The sequence below is a fragment of the Gymnogyps californianus genome, chromosome 12 (genome assembly GCF_018139145.2).
Source record: "Gymnogyps californianus isolate 813 chromosome 12, ASM1813914v2, whole genome shotgun sequence".
Lineage (NCBI taxonomy): Eukaryota > Metazoa > Chordata > Aves > Accipitriformes > Cathartidae > Gymnogyps > Gymnogyps californianus.
The window spans coordinates 4,801,975-4,826,050 of NC_059482.1; the positions used below are offsets into that span (position 1 = coordinate 4,801,975).

Below are 24,076 nucleotides of genomic sequence, written 5' to 3' on the forward strand. Positions count from 1 at the left end.
TTGCCCGACCATTTCAGAATGAAGCACAGTATCAGTTTCTTAGTTTAAATAGCTTTATTTTGCTGAACTTATCTCATAGAGACAGGTTAATAAATTCCAGCATTCATAATTTGATACATTTTTGGCCCTGCTTCAGTTTACAAACTGTCCATTAAGAGACCTTGAAATCTGTGAAGAAATACATTATCTACCATTATACACAAGTTTCTCAGATGAGTAATTTTTGATCTTCAGATTGCTCAGGCAGTTGCTTAGAAACATTTGTCTGTTTTAGTTACAAAAGTCATGTGGTATTATTTTTCTTTTCAGATTGGATGGCTTCTGTGAGTAAGCAACAGAGCATGAAATGCAAATTTCATGATATAAAATTCAAAAGTTGCTTTTGGCAAGGATTTGATTTATTACATTTACAGCACAAGATGAAAACAAAAAGGTTATCTGTGATCTGAATGACCTGGCAGGGGAAGTAATGCTTGTGCCACTTTGAGAACTAGTGGCATAAATTGCAAAAACAAACAAAAACCATGAAAAGAAAAAAAAAAAAAAGGAATTGCCTGGAATTGGTGGAGAGCGTGGCCTAGAGAGCTTATTTGGCTGAAAAGATCATTCACAGAAACATGAAGACAATAAAGATGGAAGTTTGGAATAGTCTTGCTATGGAATGAAATGGAATCTGTGCAATAATTCATTTTACTAGTTATCTACACAGAAATTATGGGTTTCTCTTCTATTGATTAGTACTTTCCAGGGATTAGTACTTTCCTAGATTAAAGCATAGGTAGTTAGGCCAGAAAAAAAATCATGGAGATTCAAGTAAATTATTATTTGCTTTTCAGATTTTTGAGCAAGCAAAGAAAGAGAAGCAAGCAGTCTTGTCCATATTGATAGTAACAGCCAGGTCTCATTCAATAAGGTTGAAAAAGTACTCACTAGTATTTCATTGTAGATTATATAGAAATACAGTAGAATCTTTTTTTCTGCTGATGCTATCAGTATGAGAAACATTGAAACTCACACCTTTTTGCTTCTTTTAACTTTGTAAAAGAACCACTTGTATTTGCCTAAGTGTTTCTCCAGTGATAGTAATGATTCTTCTTTATGGGATGCAATGATTTATAACAGCAAAAATCACTGGTTCAAAACTAAATATAGAATTTTACTAGCAGAAGCTGCTTCTTTCAGTTGAAGAGAACCAAATATGGTAAAACTATGTTACTGAGCACACTCTCAGACTGTGATCCAGGCTACTTCTACAAACTATAAAGCCTACATTCAAAAGATAGCCAAAGCCATGAAGACCAAACCAAACAAACCCTGAAGGAGGAAATACTGCTAAAGCAATGCAGAAAAACTTAGAAAACAACACTAATTTTTTTTTTTCCAGTAAATATTTAAACACAGGCTGCAAGGACTGATGGACAATAAAACCATTTGCAAAGAAGAAAATATATCTGAGTTTTTGCTGAATTGTAATGCCATATTGGAATATACAGGTATTGGGTCCGATTTTTAGTGACGCTTGTGATAGCCAACAGAGATGCATCTCATCGCACTACTAATTAGGCAAACTCTCTGACTAACTTTCCTGGTACTTCCTTTCAAGCCAGCAGCTCTGCTAGAAACTAATGCCAGTGGGTTCCAAATGACAGCAAGTGTGCCTAGCAGCTGAAGCCTGACATCAGTACAAAATATTTGTGCCACCCATGATTTAAAACAGGCTTAGTTTTGGGTGGACTATGAGTAACCCACGATTAAGATCAAACCCTTCTGCTAGCAGAAACAGCATTGAGTGAATGTGAAATACATATGCACAGTCTTTGCTTACTGTTTAACAGTCTATCTCATAAATCTTGGTAAAGGCATTTCACAAAACCAGCCAGAAGTAGTGTCACACTCTGAGCACTTCTCTCAATATTCAGTCAAATGCCAAAGTGTTATTAATGAAGTATTAAAACACTGAATATGAAGCTTGATTAGAAAACAAAGGTATACATTTTGATTTTAACAAAAACCTCAAATTTCTCCACTGCATACTTTCAATGTTTGGATAAAAACTTACACATTCCTTAAATACCAAAGAATCACTTTTTTTCCTCCCTGCTTTCTCTAACATGCATCTCAGTCAGATCATGCTCATCCATTTTCAATAGTACGTTGCTCCCTTCATAGCTGTATACAGAAATTTGGTTTACGGAATAAGAGCTTATAAATAGCCATCCTTTGCCCGTCTTTTAAATAAGGCAGGGAAAAAAAAAAAAAGAACCATCATCCTGAGCTAAGATTAAAAGCTGCATTCATATTAAAGAATGGTGTCTTTTTACCATTGAAACTGAAGCTGTAGATTATTCTATACTGATACAGTACTACAGTGGGCAAAGAACTTTCTCATAATGAACACTGCTGCAAAACAATTTATCTACAAGAAAGGAAACAAGTTTGCATAATCCATTTATGGTTGATTCAGCTCTAGAGGAATTTGTTATATAAATATAGCTTGCCCTAGGGAATTGTTTTGCCAAAATAACTAATGAAAGTGTTTGAGTGACTTAACACTGATAATTAATAGGATTTTTCAGTATCACAATGGACAATGACATCTTCCCATGTACATGAACCATCTCACCAGTGAAGAGACAAAAACTTGTAGACTCCAAGAGCCAAATACATCAGAAAGCGGAAAATGAATTAACTTAGCACTTGCAAAAATGCTAAGTAGGTGACATGTTTTAGCTGATCATCAAAAGGTGTTTTATAGCACTTTCTTAAAAAACATTCCATAGCTCAGTAATTATCACTTTAAAAATCTTAATTAATAGTTCATCAATTGTTCAACTGACATTTCTAATATTCTGCTATCATGCTGGAATGTTTGACTAAACATAATCAAGTACCATTACGTTGTTATACACTTAGCTAGCAATCACAAGTTATGTTTTAAGTTTAGGTGTCAATATTAAATCATCAAGAAGGATTACCGCAGGTAACTCTCACAATCTCATCAATAATGCCTTGCCAACTACAATTCTGTAAAGACTTAAAATTTACAGTGAACCTTACCTGCTTTTGTGGTCACATAATTATTTTTATTATGCTTTGTGGCAATGTTGACTGCCAAAAAAGGTTGTTCTAAAATCCCAGTGTGACAAAAATCAATTTTCAGATGCAAATGAGGGTGCCATAGGTGACATTTTTCATACCCAATAAATTGCCTGTCTGTGGCTTTGAACTAATGGACACATAAACAAGAGAGATTGGTGCCAAGGTATTGCATTATAATCTTAGCGAAGTTTTATAAGACTCATACTACAGGCTGCAAAGAGAAACTAAAACAGAGGGAGGGGGCATGAACAATTTAAGGAAACCTGTAAGAATACAGCTTTTTTTTTTTTTTTCATTCTTTTCCTTCATTTTTCCTGAGCTCCGATTTCCCATCTACTTTTCCCTCTTTTTTTATTTCAGTGCTCTTCATGACCCCTTCTGTCTGCCACCACTTTTACCTCATTATTATTCTGCACCTCTCCTCTTCTCTGTCCCTTACCTGCCTTCCCAGTTTCTCTCCTAGAAAATTTGTACAAACAGGATTCCTTCCTGTTATTCTTTTTTAATTCTGGTAACATTGTTTCCATTTATTTCCACCTCCTTGAGGTGATAGGCTTTCCATGGCAGGGAAATTATTCAAAGCCACCCCGCTGTAGCTGGCTCTGCAAAACCAGTGTGAAGAGCCACTAAGGTGCACCTCAAGACTTTGGCATGTACTTCTAAAGCAAGATGTCCAGAGTACAGCATGAAAACACAGTTTATCAATGTTATTAAGAATCTTCACAGCAGTTAAGTACAGGGAAGAGCTCAGATTAAAGCTGCTGATCTGAACATCTGGGTAACGAAGCAGAACCAGCAGGCAGGCATCTCAGTGATGTCTCACCGACGTCTGAGGGAGCTATGTCCCTCTTCAGGCACTGGGTCCACATGAGACCTCAGTCTGCAGTTTGAGACTATTTTGTTTACTACATAGATATAGGGATTACAACCAATCACTCTCAGACAGGTCTCCCCCCCCCCCCTTCTTTTTCTCTGTATTAAATAATGAAGGGATATAGATTAGTTCTGTGTTACTAAATCTGTGTACTTACACCACAAATACATCTAAACTTTCCAAAAAAATACAAGAAATACACTGAAACTAGCACTACCTTTAAAAACAACAAAGACTTTAAGTGACCCCACTGCTCATGTCAGATATAGCTACACTTCAAAAACATGAGGAGGTCTGCATTTGCGCAAAACAAATAGCAGGGGTTTTATAGGCTTCTCTGAAGCTTATCTTGAATAATCACAAACTTCTTGAGCCTACAAATTTAGGTTAGAAGTCCTGAGAGATATTTACTCTTGCAATACAAACATGATAAAAACAATATTTTTATGCTATGTTGATAGTATCATTTCCAACTACAGCTGAAATGAAAGATATGATTACATAATAGCTTTTCAAACCTCTTCAAAAGATTTAAGTAAAGTTCAAATCTTAAGCTTTTGAAACTTTAATCTTGAAATAAAGATCAATCTTTTTGTTATTTCACCTTTTCCTCATGTTAGGAAAATATGAATAGTACTAAAATGACACAGAACTGAATCCTGCATCAGACTTATCCCCAAATTATATCCAGTTGCAAAACTGGGATAATAATTTGGGGAAAAAATTTAAAAACACACCCTTTTCAACCTCTCATCCTGGCATCCTTGATAAATAATATTATTGCTGCTGGTGGTCCTTAGTTGTGTTTTGAGTTCTGTTTGTTTGGGGGTAGGAGGCAGAAAAAGGTATTTTCTTCTGCTGCACATCTAGCTCCCTCATCCTGAAAAATCAGAGCTCCCTCTAAAGTCAATAAACCAGTGCACCTTGACTTTGCCTGTCAGTATCATCAGCACGACAGGGAAGCAGAACAGGCTTCTAATACTGTGCAGGCATAACTTCGCAAATATAGTTTTAAACTTTTGTTTATCCACTTGTCTGGTTGGCCAAATACCATTACTGTATTCCTCAGAGGCAAGAGTTTATTCCCATTGCCAGAGCAACGCCTGGCAAGGCGTACTGATGGAATTCAGGGCAGCACGCCACAACCATCTCCACCCTGTTCTTCTCAAAAGAGAAATTATGATGGAAAGTATGAAACATACTGTTCCCTGCCTTTTAAGGGCACCACAGAAATTTACTTCACAAGCTAGCTAATAGATACAGCTTCTCTTTCTTCCATCTCTCAATTTCTGCATGGTCTTGTAACCTGTGCAAACATTTGGAAAGCAAGTCTTTCATTCCAAAGGTCCACAAGTGACATTGGTGGCCAAATTCCCTGATCAGATTAACTACCTGTATCACTGCTGGTAATGCAGAAAGTGCCTGGCAGAAAATTCCTAGGTGATGGAGACTTACCTTCTAGTAAACCTACACCACAGAAGAGTACCATGATGTGTTCATCCTCTACAAGCACAACAAGTACTTCAGGGTTGCACACACTATGGATTGGCATCAGTTAATGTAGAGCTCCGTTCTACCCTGGTTTACGGTTCTTCCTTTCTGGAAGCAGCTTCAAGTTGTATGGACAAAAACCCTACCCATAAGACTAAGAAATAGACCCTAGGATTTTCAGCTTTTTCTGACGCTGAACCAGATTTGACCAGATCATAACTCCCAGCAACAGAAGATACCAGCCAAAAGATCAATTGCATCAGATTCACCGATTTATCTGTGTTAAACAACAGCAAAACAGAAATTGGAATAATATATATAAAAAAACCATCCAAAACACAAAAGGAAAACTTCTTGGATACCAGATGTATTCATTAAAAGTATATCAGGGGTAAAAGACTTACAAACAAGTCTAGTAAAAAAATCTGCTGAGAGTAGATCTACAGTCCTGATCTACACTACTACTGTCCAAAGCTATTAATTTATACAAGAAGTTAATTTAAAAATAGAAAATATAATGCAGCATAGTTTTATGAACGCTTAGTAAATGTGGAGCCCTAGGGCTCAGTGTACTTTCATTTTAAGTAATTGTATTCCACAGGTAAATATTAAAGACTTAAATATACTGGGATAAATGAATTTAGACTTGCTAAAAGGTTTCTATAAATAGCCCCCTATTATGTCACTTCTCCAGATAGTGTGCTTTGTTGACAGTTACTATAAGAACAGAGCATTCCAGTTACCCTGTAGTGAACATGAAACAGTGACCTAAGGAAAACCTTTCATAATTAGAACAAGGCAGGTACTAAACCTATCCTTTGGCTTATCTATGTATTTGTAGCTGGAGTTCATTAACTTGTCAGCACTGATTCCTTTTGAATAGGAAAGTGAAATGAAAAAATGACATGCAAATCAATATCAACTGTTAAGTCATGTTCTCATTTAGCACAGTGTCAGATATGAAATATTGAGAATTAAAAAGAAACTTTCTGGTGGAAAAACATGCTTAGTATGCCTTTTTTTTAATAAGAGAATTACTACAGTGAATTAAGCTAGTTGTCGTCCCATGATAAAAGTTACAGCATATTAAAAGTTAAAGAAAATCTTCTAAACCCTATTTTTATTTTCAGGTATTTTTAAAAATGACATTAAGCTTAGTAAATGGGAGAAGCATTTAAGAATATATAATTTGTGCTCACTAGTTGGCACAAAAGCTGTGTAGGACATCTGTATATACCTAGAGAGACAGACATCTGCTAAAAGGACTTCCACATAACTCAGCATGACAGCATAAATCCACAGACATATTTTTCGAAAATACATTTCACACATGTAAATCACAGTTATCAGAATGGACTACAAATTAGTCTTCATCAACATGGGAAATTATAATAATGGGGTGTCAAAGGCCAGAGGAAATTTGTTGAAGATGAGCATAAGGTAAAGGCAAAGATCTGTTTGTATATCCTGATATATACTGAATTGCTTATTACCTTTCTAGAGAGAAACAGTCAAAGTCAGCAAGCTCTACCTGATAAACTGCAGGCCACATCAAGACCTCCAAGACACCACTGCATGTGCCCCCTGAAGTTGAGCTCAGATGTAACCCACGAAGCAGATGGCTTAGAATAGAGTTAAATCAAACAACCAAGTGTAATAGCCTTAATTTCAAAATTGCCAGGTCTCTGCCAACAAAAGGTAAAAGGTCCCTATTACCCTGTATCTGAATACTTTACCTTTAATATACTTATTGAGTACCTCCATTTTATACACAGAAATCTGAGGCAGAGAGGTATAAAAGCGAAGACTGTCAGTATTATAACACTTTTTCCTTTCGTCCAACCTCTGTTTTGTCTGGAAGCTCTTTGGGCGGATGCTATCTTTTACTACATGTTTGAACAAGGTCTCAAAAGCCACAATCTTTGTCAGTGCTTCCATACTACTACAGTAAAATGAAGGAGAAATAATGCAAATGCAGAATGTTTTTGCTCTCTCCCTTGATTCTCCTAAACACATACCCTTACACTGGAAACCAGAGTCTTATCTTCCTATTGTCTAAAGTCAAGATTAATTTCCCTCACCTTATTTTCTCATTCTATATTTTTAAAGACTGAGTCTTAATCAAGTCACTTATCTAATTCACAATTGTTCTGAAGCATATTTTCAATTAATAAAATTATCCTAAATACAGCCTAATGCACTGAGCGCCAACTAAAAAGAGAGACAATAATTACCAGCAGTGACAAGGAATGGGGAAAGCCATTGAACAAAACCAAAATAATTTCTCCCCCCCCACAACCCTCTAACTATCCCATATTTTCATACCACTAGAAGATACAGTAATTATGTCCCTCAAGTAAACCAGCTACTTTTCTGTTTAGTAGGCAAATATTAAAGGAACTCTTTCCCTTTTATACTTCTAATATATTTCCCACGTTTTTCCTCTAATTGAATTAAATATGACATGTTAAAGTAGGAAATGTTTCCATTTGGGATACAGATGATTGAAATTTTCTGGCAGATGTTAAATTTATTAAACATCATAGGACTGAACAGAATCTGCCTTATGGTATTTACAAATTTGAAATGTAATTTGAAATGTAATTTTAAAGTAATTATAGTCAATACACAAAATCTGGGATTAAAAGCCACTGAATAAGTGTGAAACTTCTGAGATCCTCTAAAGAGCTACTTGATCAAAAAAGCATTAATTTTGCAGGGATTCAGCTGAAGTCACAAACAACATTAAAAAAAAAGAAAAAGAAATTTTATTTTTCCTGTTTCATAGACACAAAATATATCTGGCATACTGTGACTTCCGCTAATATTATGCACAATTAATGTTATACTTATCAACTTGATGCTAATAGTATCCAGTAGAAAGGACTATACCATATGATAGTCCCACTAATACATTCAGTTTTCCTGGCAATTAAACAACATGGAAGCACTAACAATTAACATCAAGGTCACCCTCAAATAAATTTTGATTTGGACACTCCTCATAGCAGATTTATGAGTAGATTCAAAGCTCATTAAAGTCGGTGGAATGACTCCTGTTGACTTAATGGAGATTGCATTTGGTGTACTGCTTTCTATATTTTCCTATGACAGATTAATTACACGGTTTTGTCAATAATCATGCCTAAAATCAACCCTGTAACTTAAAGCTTCAAGCCTTACCTCACATATACATGTAACTTTGTCAGCAATGAGTCTGAGTGTTATAGATGTGAGCCAAATCCAGAGCCATATCTTCCCCAACTTTGACTTTTAATCTTCAAACTGAAGTTTTAACATCCCCTCCCCTGACCTCCACCTTAATTCCTGATTTGAGGTCAATACGAAGCATGACAGACTTGTCTGACTTCAATGACCATATCAGCTTCAAAAGGATGGTGGTTGGGAGTGTGGGGGAAGAGAGCGAACCACATAAGGACAACACAATACAGCGGCACAGAGAAAATAAAGTTGTCTGCAGATAAAGTCAGAAAGTTACTTAACCTGCCCTGCACAGCTACATAAGCGATAAGGACACATAGTCTGAACTATCCATAGTTCTTTTGACACAGACGGGAGAAATCTTCCCCCTTCACTAATATGCACGGCAATAGTATAATCAAAAAAGACACGAAATGGGTAGAACTTTGCATCACATTAAGTTGATCACACACAAGAGCTGACAATTTTTCCCTTGACCTGCTACTGAAACAATTCACCTCTGTTGAAAACCAAGAGAGGGACAAATAAAAATTGCTCAGTATCAAATTGCAGGCATCATTGAAACAGAGTGGATAGAACAACCAACTGTACCAATTTTAAGATTATGATTTTAATTAAGTAGCAGGAACATGACTTTGTTGAAGAATTGTCACATATTGTTCCTCTTTTTTATTAAAAAAACCCAATCTATACATATTCCTATATTATGTTTCTCAATACAAAACTACAATGTATATATTGAAAAGAACATGTTTTAAAGTCTCTCTTGCAAGATATCCCACACTAATATATTAGTAACGTTTCTATGGACATAGCTGGAAATCAAATATATGTGAACAGTTCCAATGAACCACTCAGTATGGAGGTTCAGTTTTTGATACAATTAATGACAGTAAATGAATGAGTCTATAATCGATGACTATTGACTGAGCCAGTACCAAAACAAATAATGAAACCCCATTTCCTAAATCAGGAGTTCAGTCTAAGTATTTTTATTTCAAGCAGGCAATTCTGCTGCAAAGGGCTGGTAGGATTAACCAAGTCTCTGTGGCCATGGCTAAGTCCACGCTGGTGAAGGTACACCTCGAAGCATCTGTGGCTGTGGATAAGTCCATGCTGCAGCAGGTACGCCTTGAAGCATCAGTGGCTGTGCATGAGGTCATGCTGGAGCACCTCAAAGCATGTGGCCATGGATAAACCCACGACAGAGCAAGTATACCCCTGGAGGGACTGCAGCCATGGGTAAGGCCATATTGGAGCAGATTTACTTCTGAAGGGACTGTGGCTGTGAGTAAGGCCACACTAGAGCAGGTATATCTCTGAAAGCGTTATGGCCCATGGAGAAGGCCACACTGGAACAGGTGCACCTCAAAGCAACTGCAGCTGTGGATAAGTCTGTACTGCAGCAGGTATACCCCTGAAGAGACTGTGGCTCATAGATAAGGCTCCACTTGGAGCAGGAACCACCTGAACCAGTGGAGGACAAGCCTTACAAGAAGCAGTGCAAGTGCAGCAGTGACCTGAGCTGGCTGTAGTGCCTAGTAACTCCACGCAACACACCACCACTCCTGTCCTGAGTGACCACCATAACAGATGGAGCCCAAAGTCATGGACTAAATGAACTCAATGGACATTTTAAAGACATTTTATAGGGTTGGTCCATAGACCAGGGGAATGATATCCGTGTATTATATCAAAGGATGGGAAGGGGGGGAGTGGTTAATGAGGACATATTGGATAGTGTGGGACCTGAGCATGATGTAAATAGTACGGAATAAGGGGTGAAGAATGCGCTGGTTTTGGCTGGGATAGAGTTAATTTTCTTCATAGTAGCTAGTATGGGACAACGTTTTGGATTTATGCTGAAAACAGTATTGATAACACAGGGATGTTTTTGTTATTGCTGGGCAGTGCTTACACAGCGTCAAGGCCTCTTCTGCCTCTCACCCCACCCCACCAGCAAGAAGGCTGGGGGTGCACAAGAAGTTGGGAGAGGACACAGCCGGGACAGCTGACCCCAGCTGACCAAGGGATATTCCATACCATATGACATCATGCTCAGCATGTAAAGCTGGGGGAAGAAGGAAGGGGGGACGTTTGGAGCGATGGCATTTGTTTTCCCAAGTCACCATTACACATGATGGAGCCCTGCTTTCCTGGAGATGGCTGAACACCTGCCTGCCCATGGGAAGTGGTGAATGAATTCCTTGTTTTGCTTTGCTTGCGTGCACAGCTTTTGCTTTACCTAGTAAACTGTCTTTATCTCAACCCAAGAGTTTTCTCACTTTTACCCTTCTGATTCTCTCCCCTATCCCAGCTGGGGGGAGTGAGTGAGCAGCTGTGGGGTGCTTAGTTGCCAGCTGGGGTTAAACCATGACAAGCAAGAACAGCAATAAGAACAGATCTAGCCTGAATATTCTTGTTGCCAGATGGTGCCGCACTGGAGCACAATGACTGAGTACACCTAGTCCCACCAGGGGTTTTGTTTACCAACATAGTCTTTCAGCAGTCATCAATCTCCTATCAAACAGAAGTGGCTGACTTTTTCTTTCCTCTTCAGGGAAAAGAGAAAAAAGTCACGGGTATGAGAATATTCTTCCTGTGCAGAGAAGAAACTGCAAAGTGTAGTATTTGTCAGCCATTCAGGAATTTTGAATTTACTGGAATTTGAGTACAACAATATCCAAATCAAAATGATATGTCTCATGAGAGCACTCAAGTGCCCTATTTCATAGGGGCTGACATGCTATTTTATCACCACACTGCTGTGCTTGAAGGAAACCCTCTGCATTTTGATATAGCCTTTTAAACTATTAGTAGCGCAAACACAAACAGATTTCTTACTAGCATTTCTTTTTTGGGGAGGTCAAAAAAGTCAGGTGATACTAATGTGTACTAATGTCAGTGCATATATAAAGTCTTCAGCATCTCCTAGGATAGTCCAAGTACTTCACAGGATTATAGCCTTGAAATCCCTACACAAAAAATTTCTTGTTGACATCTGAGAATGGAAATTTGGTACAGTCTTCCAGATTTTAAAAAACTTGTACTGTCTCCTTTCTTCCAGGTGATTAGAGATAAATCTTTATACAGCACAATAGTGTTCAATACTGTAAAAAAGTCCAAAGAGAAAAAAAAACCCACAAACATTCAACACGTTAACATATAGCATCAAATGGGATCTAGAAGAACTAAAAAAAAAATTGGATTTTTTTTGTTTTTTAATAGCTTGTAGATTATCGTCTTTAAGTCTGCAAAGTATATCCATCAGATGATGATTTATACATTTTACATGCTTGTTCTAGTAACTCTGAAAAGATGTTGGGCATCAGGAGGATATGAAAATGCTTAACTCTTGTGTTGTTTCTTATTAGCAAAGTCCTTAAAGCTCCAGAAAATCTTGTCATTTATACTCATACGAGATATGAGTAATGAAGACAACTTCACACACACACACAAAAAGACTCCAGATTTCCATTTCTGAATACACAGGTCATGTCACAACATGTTTGACAGAGACCATTTAAAAATAAAATAAAAAAAACCAACAACAAAAGCACCACAGTTCATCCATACTGCCTTGACATTAACTGTAGAACAGGGTACTTGGCCGCATAAAATATTCAGTAGTTCTCCAGCGTGATTAGTACTATTATAGAGACAAATGTACTTTATTTAAAGTTAAGCATTTAACCCATTACTGATTGATGATGCAAAAAAGGACCTTCTTAAGCAGCAGAAGCTACAGTATTGTACTAAGATCATACAATTTAGTCCACAAGAAGGCCAGTACACCAAGAGCTAGATCCAGCTCTCATTTTAAAAGGATTATAGTCTATTCCTTATCTTAAAAAGCTGCATATACTAGATCCATGATTCATTTATCTCAAAACCACAAGGTAATTCTAGAGATAGAAAAGAAACGAAAGACAAAATGATTTGAAGATAATTTCCTGCTGAGTTCAAACATATGCCAAATGGTTCAACAAGTATTGAACACCGTCAACCACAAGGGTGTTTGCTGACTTGCAGGTAAATTGAAGTGTATCTGTTCACAGTAGTTTGAACAATTGCTGACTAAATGACTTTGTGTTGCTAGAACTTGAATCAAACCAGTTACCAGAACAATTACTGTAAATATTTTAACAAATCTGTTCTTACTCAACAGGAAACTTCTTGTTTACTGCTATGCACCAAACTACAGTCATAGTGAGGTTGTTAAGAAACTAGAGGCCAAATTCAGTCTCCCCTTTCCTACTAGTACATCTGTTTGCCAGTTACCTTAAACAAGAATCTATCTTTTCTATAGTAATGAAGGACACTGAGGAATTTTAGAGGTACCAAAAGTATTAGCAGCAGCCAATTGCTGTACATAGCAGGACTAGTGGCCAGTTCAAATAGACCTGCTGCCCCTCCACTCTCTTCCTGTGTAATCACTATCCCTAGGTGCCCTCTCAGTAAGAGGGGGAGATATATAAACAACTAATAAAACTATTTTTTCTAAGATGGATCAACTGCTTAAAGCAAAGCTTATTCAGTTTGATTTGGTGGTAAAATAAGAAGTGAGGAGCTGCATGATTAATAACTCCAAGATGACTGTAAACGTTAGCAGAGTTGTTTATTATGAAGATACCAAATTGTATTAAGCTTTAACTCTGTCATTCTTATGCTGAATATTTCTTCAACTTGCCAAGTTATTCTAGGTACTTAAGAAAACTAACTGTAAGGTAAGATGCAAAGGAATACTCTTAAAAGCAACAGAATTGCAATGATCAACAAATAAGGAATTCTAGGTCCAGAAAGAGCTATCTGTCCTTGCCGTGGCAGAATCAATTCTTGGGGGAGGACAAATGTAGATTTTTATTCTATAATGCTCCATTAAATGCTTAGATGTGTGCTAAGATAGGTGTTACTATAATAACCACAATAAATGTTCCTTCAGGTTTGTGAAAACCAGCATGGAAGTATTGGGGCAATCATTAGGGATGATTATTGATGTCTCAGGAGAGAAATTACTAAACTCTGACTCAGGAAATCATCTTTTCAGGTGAATAATTTCTACTATTATGGCGCTCTCTCAAATCCACCCTGTTCTGGAAGCTTATGGAAAAGCTTATAGTGGGAAAACATCAGCAATATGTTGTGTCTCTGACACAAAAAAGAACCTTGAGTTTAGTTTTGAACACAACTTGGTTTGATCTCCTCTTGGAATTGTCTCTGTTCCCTAATAAATCTGAGGTATCACTGGTGAAACTGGTGTAGTTGTCATACACTGACTGCATCATGCCTGCATGCCAGATGCGAGAACAACCGTGGAAGAAATGGACGCTTTTTCTTCTGTACCAGAAGTCTCACAGGTCCTTCTGGTTTCTGTAACATCTCTTGTTCATTATGGATTTGAGGACATTAAGGACGTCATGGCAATTTTAATATCATATAGAAATCACCATGTCCTTTTCCAAAACCTCTTATTTAAAAATGATTCTGTTCCTATCCTGATGTGAAAAAGTATTATGAGACAAGTATCAACAATAAAGATATCTATGCAAATAGCCTCTTTTTACAGATGTATGTATATAGACATGCACACACACATATTCTTTCTCTGTGTACTTAATAGTTACACTTTAAGGATCTTACAGGATGAAAGCTGCTTTATAAATGAAAGACATTACATATCCTAAGAGACATCTACTTATCCTTTACGATCTTGCTTAATGTTCTACTAAATCATGCTTAGCCTGTTGCTTTCCCACTTATATCCTCATTTACTACAATGAATTTCAAATTTAAACCTTTTCCAAATGGTTCCTTTAAATGTTCCCCACACCTCTGGCACAAATTTCCACACAACTCCATCAGTCTCTGGAGACTAACACATAGGATCGGCATAGTTTTCTCTGTATCAGAATACTTTCAGGCTGGACTTGGAACAACAACTACTTGAAAAAAAATTATATGTCAATGCATTATGGTTTATCACGCGTCCACAAAATTTAGTGGATTTTTTTTTTTTAATGGATAAAGGACAGTTAGCATCCTAGATCATAAAAAGAAGCTAATTCAATTCAAAATGTCTTCACACAACTCATCTACCATTCAAACTCTCATAAAAATGTTTTAGGGGCAAGAGGTAAATAGGTATTTTCTTGGCAGTCTGTGCCAGGGTGAATTTTAGTTCAGATAAAAGACTTCAGCAATCTTTGACTGATCTCTCTCACTGAGATTTATGGAAGCTTTGCCATTAAGTCTTATGGATGAAGGATAAGACCTAAGTGTGTTTTAAAAGAAAATAGAATAAAATTGGTTGCATTCCAGAACTGCATTTGGTTCTGAGCTTCCACAAAAACCTTACGTTTACACCAGAAGCAGACCAAGCAATAGTGAAAATGTCCTGTGGGTGATGCCTGTTATTGCAGGGAGAACTAACTGAGAAGTCTCAATGCAGTTCAGGGCTGAAAAGAATTACGATTTTAGATGTTTTTAATAAAATGCGGTCATGTAGAATTTTTTTGCCTGTTGTTTTTCATTAGTCTGTTAATAATTTGGAATAATTAACAAGGTTTGCATTTGTTTCAAAAATCATCTCATTTCACCTTTGAATCACTTAAACATACTCTATACTTGTCTTAGCTCTGCTTCCTACTGAAAAGCACAAAGTCCCTTTTCCTGGATAAATACATCCCTAGTTCACATAAAATCTGAATGTAGATTACTCATAGAGAAAAGCACTGAACATTCACAGAAGCTAACACCTTCTTGTTTCACAGTCAATTATTCATGTTTCCAGTCTATAAGACCATTTTTCTCTCCTTAAATAACCAAGTACTTCTCATTTACATGCTGAAGTTGCGCACTGAGGGAAATAGAAGGAAAGCTAGCCCACACGTTTGATCTAAGCATTTATACGTACAGTGAATAAACTTACAAGACACACTTTGCTCAAAAAAGGAACATTGAATTAATGAAAACCACCATCGGCTCATGTTCTTTATAGTATTTACTCTGGTATTCAACACAATATGTAATTGTTGCTATGGCAACTGCCACATCTCTTGGCACCATAATAATTCTCAGATAAATGGATCTTTGTCAGAGCAAACTCCAAAGCCAGTGTATATGAAACCTGCATTTCTTTGGTGGTGGGAATCTGCAGAGTTAAGTTGGAAGTACAAATTCAGTCCAGGCCTGAGGGAAAGCACAAGCCTATCAATAGAGGTGAGGTTCTGCTGCAGAGCTGAGTAAAAGGGGGAGCGTGGCTATATGTGAAAAATCATAACTACTGTGTACTGCCATGGGACTTGCAGGGTCACTCAGAAAGAGTCCAGCAAAGAGGTACGGGAGTCACGTCTGTACAGCACTGTCAGACAAAACTCCTGCTTCGAGGATGTGATCTAAAGTCTGCTGGAAACTGATTATTTCAGCAGGTTCTGGATCAGGCTGAAGGATAAAAAGGGAAAGCAGGTGACTGGAATTTCTATGGAAAATAGTTATTTCAGTGGTTAAGGAGATTTCTTAGATAAAAGGAGCTTTGTTGTTTCCCCAACAGCAAGTGGTCTGCACAGAGGATTTTTATAAAAATATAGCCAAAAAGGCAGCTAAATCATACTACAGAATGACCCATTGACGAGAACAAGCTCTTGCTTTCATTGACATTAAGATGTATTCTGTGAAACTGCAATGTAGCATTGCAGACTTTAAAAAAAAAAAAAAAGAAAGAAAATTTGCGTCCTTTCACTGGTGATTAAAGCAGGGAAAAGTAATTTACCAAAATACCATCAACACACAGGTATTAAATTCTAAAATCACTTATACCTCAGCTTTTTATGCATGTATTCCAAGTCAATAGGTGTTTGCAGTGTGATAATGAACAAAAGTAAAAGAAGTAATAACAAGTTAATCATTTAACAGCTAGTAGGAGAACATTGCTATGTTAAGCTTTCTGCCAAACTGAACGCAAAGTGAGAAGATGAATTTTTTGTTTGCTCTTTAAGAAAACCCTTATTTATATGCCTGAAGGACACCATCATATCCAAAGGCAAAATATCTCCACAGCTTTTCTGAAAACAGTGTTCTATATACTGTTTTGATCAGTATAGTAACTCATAAGTGTATTGTAGATATTGATGTACCCCTGTGACTTACTCTATTTTGTGCTTCAAAATTAAATGCAAAACATAGTATTTTATTTATGCAGTGCATTACTTTTTGCAGCAACTGCTATATGCAAAATCTAATAATATGAAACTCTTCTAGCCTGCTTGTCAATATCTCATAAGAGAGTCCATCTTCATACTTTTGCACAGTCATTTTCAGCCTATTTGGAACTCTATTCTAAACTGAAAAAAATGCTAATATACATTAATGGGAACAACTGCTTGCTATGTCAGAAAGGCTGATTCTTGATCTTATTTTCAAATAAATTATTGAACTGCCAGATGACTAAATTCAACTATTCACTTCCTCTCATGAATATTTTTTCTGGGAGAGAATCCTGATTCATAATAAGATTATTGATCCTTTATCATCTGTTCTAAGGCAGAAAGCCATACATGTAGGATTTAAGGCTCTAGACACTTTTTATCTCATATCAATAAAATTTGCAATCTCTATCTTGGGGGGATAAAGCAGAGAGTAAGACACAAACAAGAAATGCTAACGTTTAAATCCAAGGAGCTTCGTTTCATTATTTCTGTTTGATACTTTAGAAAGCAGAGACACAGGCATAAAGCAACTTGCACAAACATATACATTCAGGCAGTGACTTAGTAGGAAACAGAATTCAGGTCTGCAAGGCGGCTTGGGAAGTTTTTGGCCAGGCTGCCTCTCCTGTCCCCGCTATAATAAACATAGCGGGGTCCTGATGTTGGGAGAAGCAATGGTTTGGAAAGGGAAAAGTAGAAGCAGCATATCTGACTAGCCCCTAGTTGTTACAAAGTGGACTGGACAGAGTAGAGGGACTATAGCAACTTCATTTCCTTCAATCTGAGCTACTGCTGGAGATGATTTTAAACTTTGTCTACAACATGCTGTCTCAGGGTGTGCTCCTCCCTCTTATCTCTTCTTTTCTTTCTCCTATTCCTTTTCTGTCTAGTGCCTGAAAAGTGTCCTGAAGGTTTGACAGTTTCTATTTAGTCAGTTCATCCTTCTGTATGGAAGACTGCTGAGCACCATACAGTGAAGTTACTATCAGCCTGGAATTTCTGAATATCTGCCTGTCCTCTCATCTGCTTTGGTGCCAGACTCTTGATATCTCACTCCCCCCCACCCCTCACCCTGTGTCTGTGATGCTGTAATAAATAAAAGTTTTAAATAACTCCCTTTGCTGGGGGGGGGGGGTAGGGGGGGAAGGCTGCATTTTGCCAACACAAAAAGGCAGAGAAAGATTGTTTCCCAAGGTTTTCTTTTAGCTCCCAGTGTACTAAGGGTATATTCATTAAAACCAGCATTAGATTACAGAGGGGGAGAAGGACTAGCAGACAACCATTTTATTTAGCCTTGGAGGACACGGTTCAATTCCCAGCTTGATGCCTTTTGCAACTCACAACCTGTTATGAGACTCTACAAAAGATTGGCTATACTTTCTGTCTTCCACAAAACCAGACTCTTTAAATAAATAAATAAATCCAGTAATGTCTGGTCAAATGCTCAGATGTGATGAAATTTGCAAGTTTCGGTTGTCCTACAATTTCCATAAAGCAAAGCAGGGACCAAGCATTGGATAAGACATAAGTTAAAAAAATAATTATTGCCACTCATCGGCTCGGTCAGTTTATTCCCAACTAGGGTTTGTGAGTGATTTATTTTTTCATTAGGGATCTGAACATTAGCAAGTCTATGAATTATTCAGAATGAACCCAAAGTTCATTTTGGGAATCCTGGGTGAATCAAAACATTTCCATGTCTTTTTTTTTAATATCACCATGCACTCAAGTCCTGACTGTGTGTAAAGGATATTAAGCAAACATTGGGCAAAGCAGAGCACAAGCACAGATGTGCATGCCTCACCAGCACTGCTCCATAGTGAATGCAAGTGAACTTCATTTCTTTCATTGAGCGCTCTGATTGCCTGAGGGTACAAGTATGTACGCACACATAGCTATTAAAAAGATGACACACTGTAATGTTACACCTTCCATAGCCCACAGCAACTCTTCCGTGCACTCATATTCTACATGCTCTCAAAAACGACAGTAGCTTTTTTGTGAATACTCCCCTCTGTCAAGACAGACAGAAACCAATATATCTAGCCAAAATCATACGAGGAAAGGGGCACCAACAGCAGGTTGTAGAAAGCAACCTAACTGTAATCTGATGTACAGATTTTTGCTTTCAATAGGATGTATGCATATCTGTAGATACAGACATGCATGGGTTTTAGGGTATTTTGCAGAAACATCCAGATACCTGGAAACGTAGCAATGCTGTATCTGCTCTTCTGTCACTAGATCCTGCAAAAGATTCTGTGATCAGAGAGCAACAGCCAAGCTGGCTGATGATGTTGAGGAACCATCTACCTTCTCATACTGTAGTCACAGCCACCCTTTGATAGAAAGCTGCATGCTCTGCGGATCTAATATGCTTCTGTCAGAAGAGTAAGAGAACATGCCCTTCAGACTCAAAAAGCAGAGTTAAATAGTCAGTGGTATTCTAACAGCCACTGACTATACTATGGCCATGAAGTTAGTTTAAGTTAATCACGTAGGACTCATCAGTGAGGCCTGCTGGAATCTTCCCACATCTTCAACAGGAAAGAACCACACCCCTCCACCACTAGAATACCAGAAGCTTTTCTGCATACTCCAGATCGCACCTCTAAATATTTTCAATATTCATCTAAAGCATGGTTGGTAGCAATCAGAAAGTTTTAGGAATTATGCTACCTCTTCCTAGGCTCAGACTGCCAGTCAGCACGAGAGATCATTGTTGTGAGTCATTTCCAAACATATTGGGAATCTGCAATTAGAAACATTAACAATGGGATTTCACAGATGTAGGTTACATGCTTTCAGAAAAGAAACGGCAGTTGCTAGCAGTGGGGAAATACTTAAGAACTACTTATCCCCTAATTAAACAAGGTACTGTACTCTAAGTACTGAATGCTAAGCAGTGCTCTAGCATGTGCTCATCTTAACCCTACAGAATTATGCTGAATTACTAAGGCTCCATCTGAGCATTTCTTAGCCAAGACTCCTTGCATAAACAGATGGAGCAGTTCTGCTGTTTCCATGCTGACACATTTAGACTGCAAAAGTACAGGATTAAGTTCAAATTTATCATAAAATCACTTTAGATAGGATGCTGTAATCTTTATATCCTTCTCAAGTATGACAAACAGAAAGACAAGACTGTCTGCGCTGTGTTTAAAATAGGCAAACAATAGCTGAAACTGTTGGCAAAAAATATTGATTTAAGAGCTACAGAGTGCTGGCTGAGGCCAGAGTAGGACAGCCAGCCCCGAAGATCTTTATATTCCCTTGAAGAAGAGGATGTTTCCCACTAGATGAATTTCCCAGGACACATTAATGCATCATGTAACTCCCAATGGCACTGCAGACGCCAAGGATTACCATACTAAAAGGGTAATCATCTAGTTATGAGCTGATATCAAAATCCATAAAGAAGTGATGAATGCAGGTAGAGATGATGCTGAGATATTGCTTTGAGGAGTCACCTATGAGGGAAGACTGGTAAGTGGCAGAATATGCCAGATTTAGACTGGTTTTCTCTCTCTGAATCAACACAAAGTGGTTGGAACAGAATCCAGGAGTGGGGCCAAATCAGACTTGGCTTTTGAATGTAGTCTGGTGATAGATTTCAACACTAGGCATTAATTAATATTGCTGGTACATTTTGAGGGGACACTACCCAGAACCCGAATAGGACATAAGGAAAAAAGGTCACTGACAAAGATATGTTATAGTCTGTGCAAATACACATCTGTTAATTCCTACTCATAAGACAAGATTTCCCCTAGTAGATTGTGACTTCAATAGAATATCTCCCCTCAAAGACATTGAAGGGCTGCTTCTCTAAGAAAACCAGAATAAAACTTCAGAACATGATTCTTATCAGAGAGTCAGATCTTCACACATAAACCAAGCCCCTAAAGTTTAACTCCAGACCTCCTGTCAGAGATGTTTCAAACTCCTCTGTGGTTTCACTAACTTCTAACTGGAGAATAAGAATCCCCATTTTGAAACTGCTCCTAAGATTTCAAAACCTGGAGTGAAAACAAAATCATTTGAACATTCTTGTGAATGCACCAGAAGGAGCATGCCTTGCTAGTTTGAGACGCAGGACAGCCAAGTGCCCAGCTCCTGCAAGTGTAGCTTTCCTACTCTGAATTTGGCAGTGCGTGGTCCTAAATCCACAGCTCCACCATGTAAAGAGACTCTCTCAAGTATGCCCTTGTTAAAATATAACTTTGAGAAGAAACAGCATGTTTAAATAAAATTAAATTCCATTTAAGTGTTCTGATCGGCTCTCTGCAGTTACACATTCTGGTACTTTCTCTCCCGCTGGCAATCTATATTCACATTGTGTGCTACTTAAAGTGCAGATCAAAACCCTTCCTCAGCCACAGACTTTCAGAAGTTTGTTCAACCTTTCCCCTAAAGCTAATTTTTTTTTTTTTAATGGAAGACTTAAGTTATACTAAGCTATTGTTGGAAATATAATGAGAACGCTGGCAGCTGAAAGTCTAAATGCCAAAATAAGACAACAGATCAGTCATTTTTATCATGGCTTCTTTATACTTCCTTGAAATTATAAGTCTGTAAAGGTACCAGGCTTAATTGTCTAGTAAGCCACTGTCTTGCCTGCCTCTCTCCTAAATGCCATGACACAGAAGTGAAGGCTATCTCACATTTCCTTTTGCTACTTTCACGGGTGTGAAGTAAACAATTCAATCAATTTGTGAAGCATTTTTTCCCCATAGTATGAGGTTAGCATTACACTGAAATTCAGAAGAGGAAAAAAAAGACACGTCATTCAGTGGACAGAGTGGAACAAAAATCACTAGTGCATAGAGACAGAGCGTAAATATGTGTTGTTACTTGTGTGTAGATGTTTATATAGTTTAACACGTAACAATATCAGATAAGCAGATCTATATGAAAATTTAAATTCTACACCATAGAATTCATTCCCACGTACTTAGACTTGGAGCGAATGTGAAGGTTCTGTAAATTCTAAATTACACATTTAGACTATGATTTTCCATTTTCAGTTCTGGCCAAACTGTGGTTATCTGGCATAATATACACCAGAAGAACCAGCCAATTTTGATACTTGGGCTCTTTCATTTGAATCAATTCTTTATGAATATTTAGCGTTTACACCTGAAGATGTGATACAGCTTTCAAAACCTGGGAAATTTATATTATAAGTTAAACTAAGTGCTAAAACATTACAGCAATATCTGGATTGAAGACTGATTTTGATCTCTGCTAACAGATTAAAACTGCTTACAGTCCTAGATGGCACATGTAAATATCTAGCAGCATCTCCTTGGCACTTTCTTCTAGTCTTTTGTATTTATCTTACCTTTAATGCACCACGTTTTTCATTTGCTCCAACAATCAAAATTTCTGCCATATCCTCAGCATGCTCAGACCGCGCGTGGACAAACAAGGCTCTGCCAGCTTCTGATATATTCTTTAGCGCAACTAAAGACCCGTTGCGTTCCACCTTAAAGTCTGGGTTAGAAACTTCGAAGTTCAATTTGTTATTCCCCTTGCAGTCATCAAATTCCACTGGGGGAAAAAAAAAGAAAAAAGAAAACACAATTATAAGTATCCACTTTGGAACATAGACTTCAAACATCTTTATGTTATTGGCTTGTCTACAGATCTCAGAAAGAAATGTCTCCCAATCTAAGGGGAAAAGCTTTCAAAGAAGCTTTATATTTGTGTGACTATAATTCATAGACAAAACTTACGAATATGCACTTTCAGAAGGATGAAGAGATTTTAACCATGCTAACTGGGGAGGTGGGAGATAAACAAAACACTTTGGACATGAACATTTTGTAATCACTCAAATCAAATGCACAAAATGCACAGCTAGTTCTACAAATTGGGCAGTAACAGTAGAGACCTTGTTATCCTCCTCATTGTAACCCGGGATCTCTAAAGGCTCTTCTGCTGGCAAAGTGATTTCAGATATCCAGTAAATGTTTATGCTTGGAATTGGTTGTTTACAGACTATTCAACCTTATAGTCTACTGCAAAAGTATTATATAACAGGAAAACCAAACTATAATATTTCTTACTAACTACCAGGATTGTAATACAGTGCATGAGCTGCACTATCAGTATAGCTAAGGATTATAGACAGATAGGAGCAGCCTCACGTTCACAAGCCCTCATCCTCATGAGGGACTTCAGCCACCCCGATAGCTGTTGGAGGGACAACACAGCAGGGCATAAGCAATCCAAGAGGTTCCTGGAATGCGTTGATGACAACTTCTTTCTCCAAGTGATAGAGGAGCCAACGAGGAGAGGTGCTATGCCGGACCTTGTTCTCACCAACAAGGAGGGGCTGGTGGGGAATATGAAGCTCAAGGGCAGCCTTGGCTGCAGTGACCATGAAATGGTGGAGTTCAAGATCCTTAGGGCAGTGAGAAGCGCGCAGAGCAAGCTCGCTACCCTGGAGTTCAGGAGAGCAGACTTTGGCCTCTACATGGATCTGCTTGGTAGAGTACCATGCGATACAGCCCTGGAGGGAAGAGGGGCCCAAGAAAGCTGGTTAATATTCAAGGGTCACCTCCTCCAAGCTCAGGAGCGACGCGTCCCGACAAAGAGGAAGTCAGGCAAAAATGCCAGAAGGCCTGCACGGATGAACGAGGAGCTCCTGGACAAACTCAAACACAAAAAGGAAGCTTACAGAGGGTGGAAACAAGGACAGGTAGCCTGGGAGGAATACAGAGAAATTGTCCGAGCAGCCAAGGATCAGGTTAGGAAAGCTAAAGCCCTGATAGAATTAAATCTGGCCAGGGACATCAAGGGCAACAAGAAAAGCTTCTATAGGTATGTCGGTGATAAAAGGAAGACTAAAGAACATGTAGGCCCTCTCCGGAAGGAAACGGGAGACCTGGTTACCTGGGACATGGAGAAGGCTGAGGTACTCAACAACTTTTTTGCCTCAGTCTTCACCGGCAAGTGCTCCAGCCACACCGCCCAAGACACAGAAGGCAAAGCAGGGACTGGGAGAATGAAGAACCACCCACTGTAGGAGAAGATCAGGTTCGAGACCATCTAAGGAACCTGGAGGTGCACAAGTCCATGGGACCTGATGAGATGCATCCGCGGGTCCTGAGGGAACTGGCGGATGAAGTGGCTAAGCCACTATCCATCCTATTGGAGAAGTCGTGGCAGTCCAGGGAAG

General features: G+C 38.1%; 1 protein-coding gene across 5 annotated transcripts in view; it reads right to left on the bottom strand.

Moving 5' to 3' along the window:
• Positions 1 to 24,076, bottom strand: part of CDH13 (cadherin 13) — a 521,353-nt gene that overhangs the window by 323,295 nt on the left and 173,982 nt on the right. For all 5 annotated transcript variants that reach the window (XM_050904351.1, XM_050904352.1, XM_050904353.1 and 2 more), the window contains exon 3: positions 22,235 to 22,443. In XM_050904351.1, coding sequence (XP_050760308.1) covers positions 22,235 to 22,443 — 209 coding nt within the window. The remainder of the gene's footprint in view (positions 1 to 22,234; positions 22,444 to 24,076) is intronic.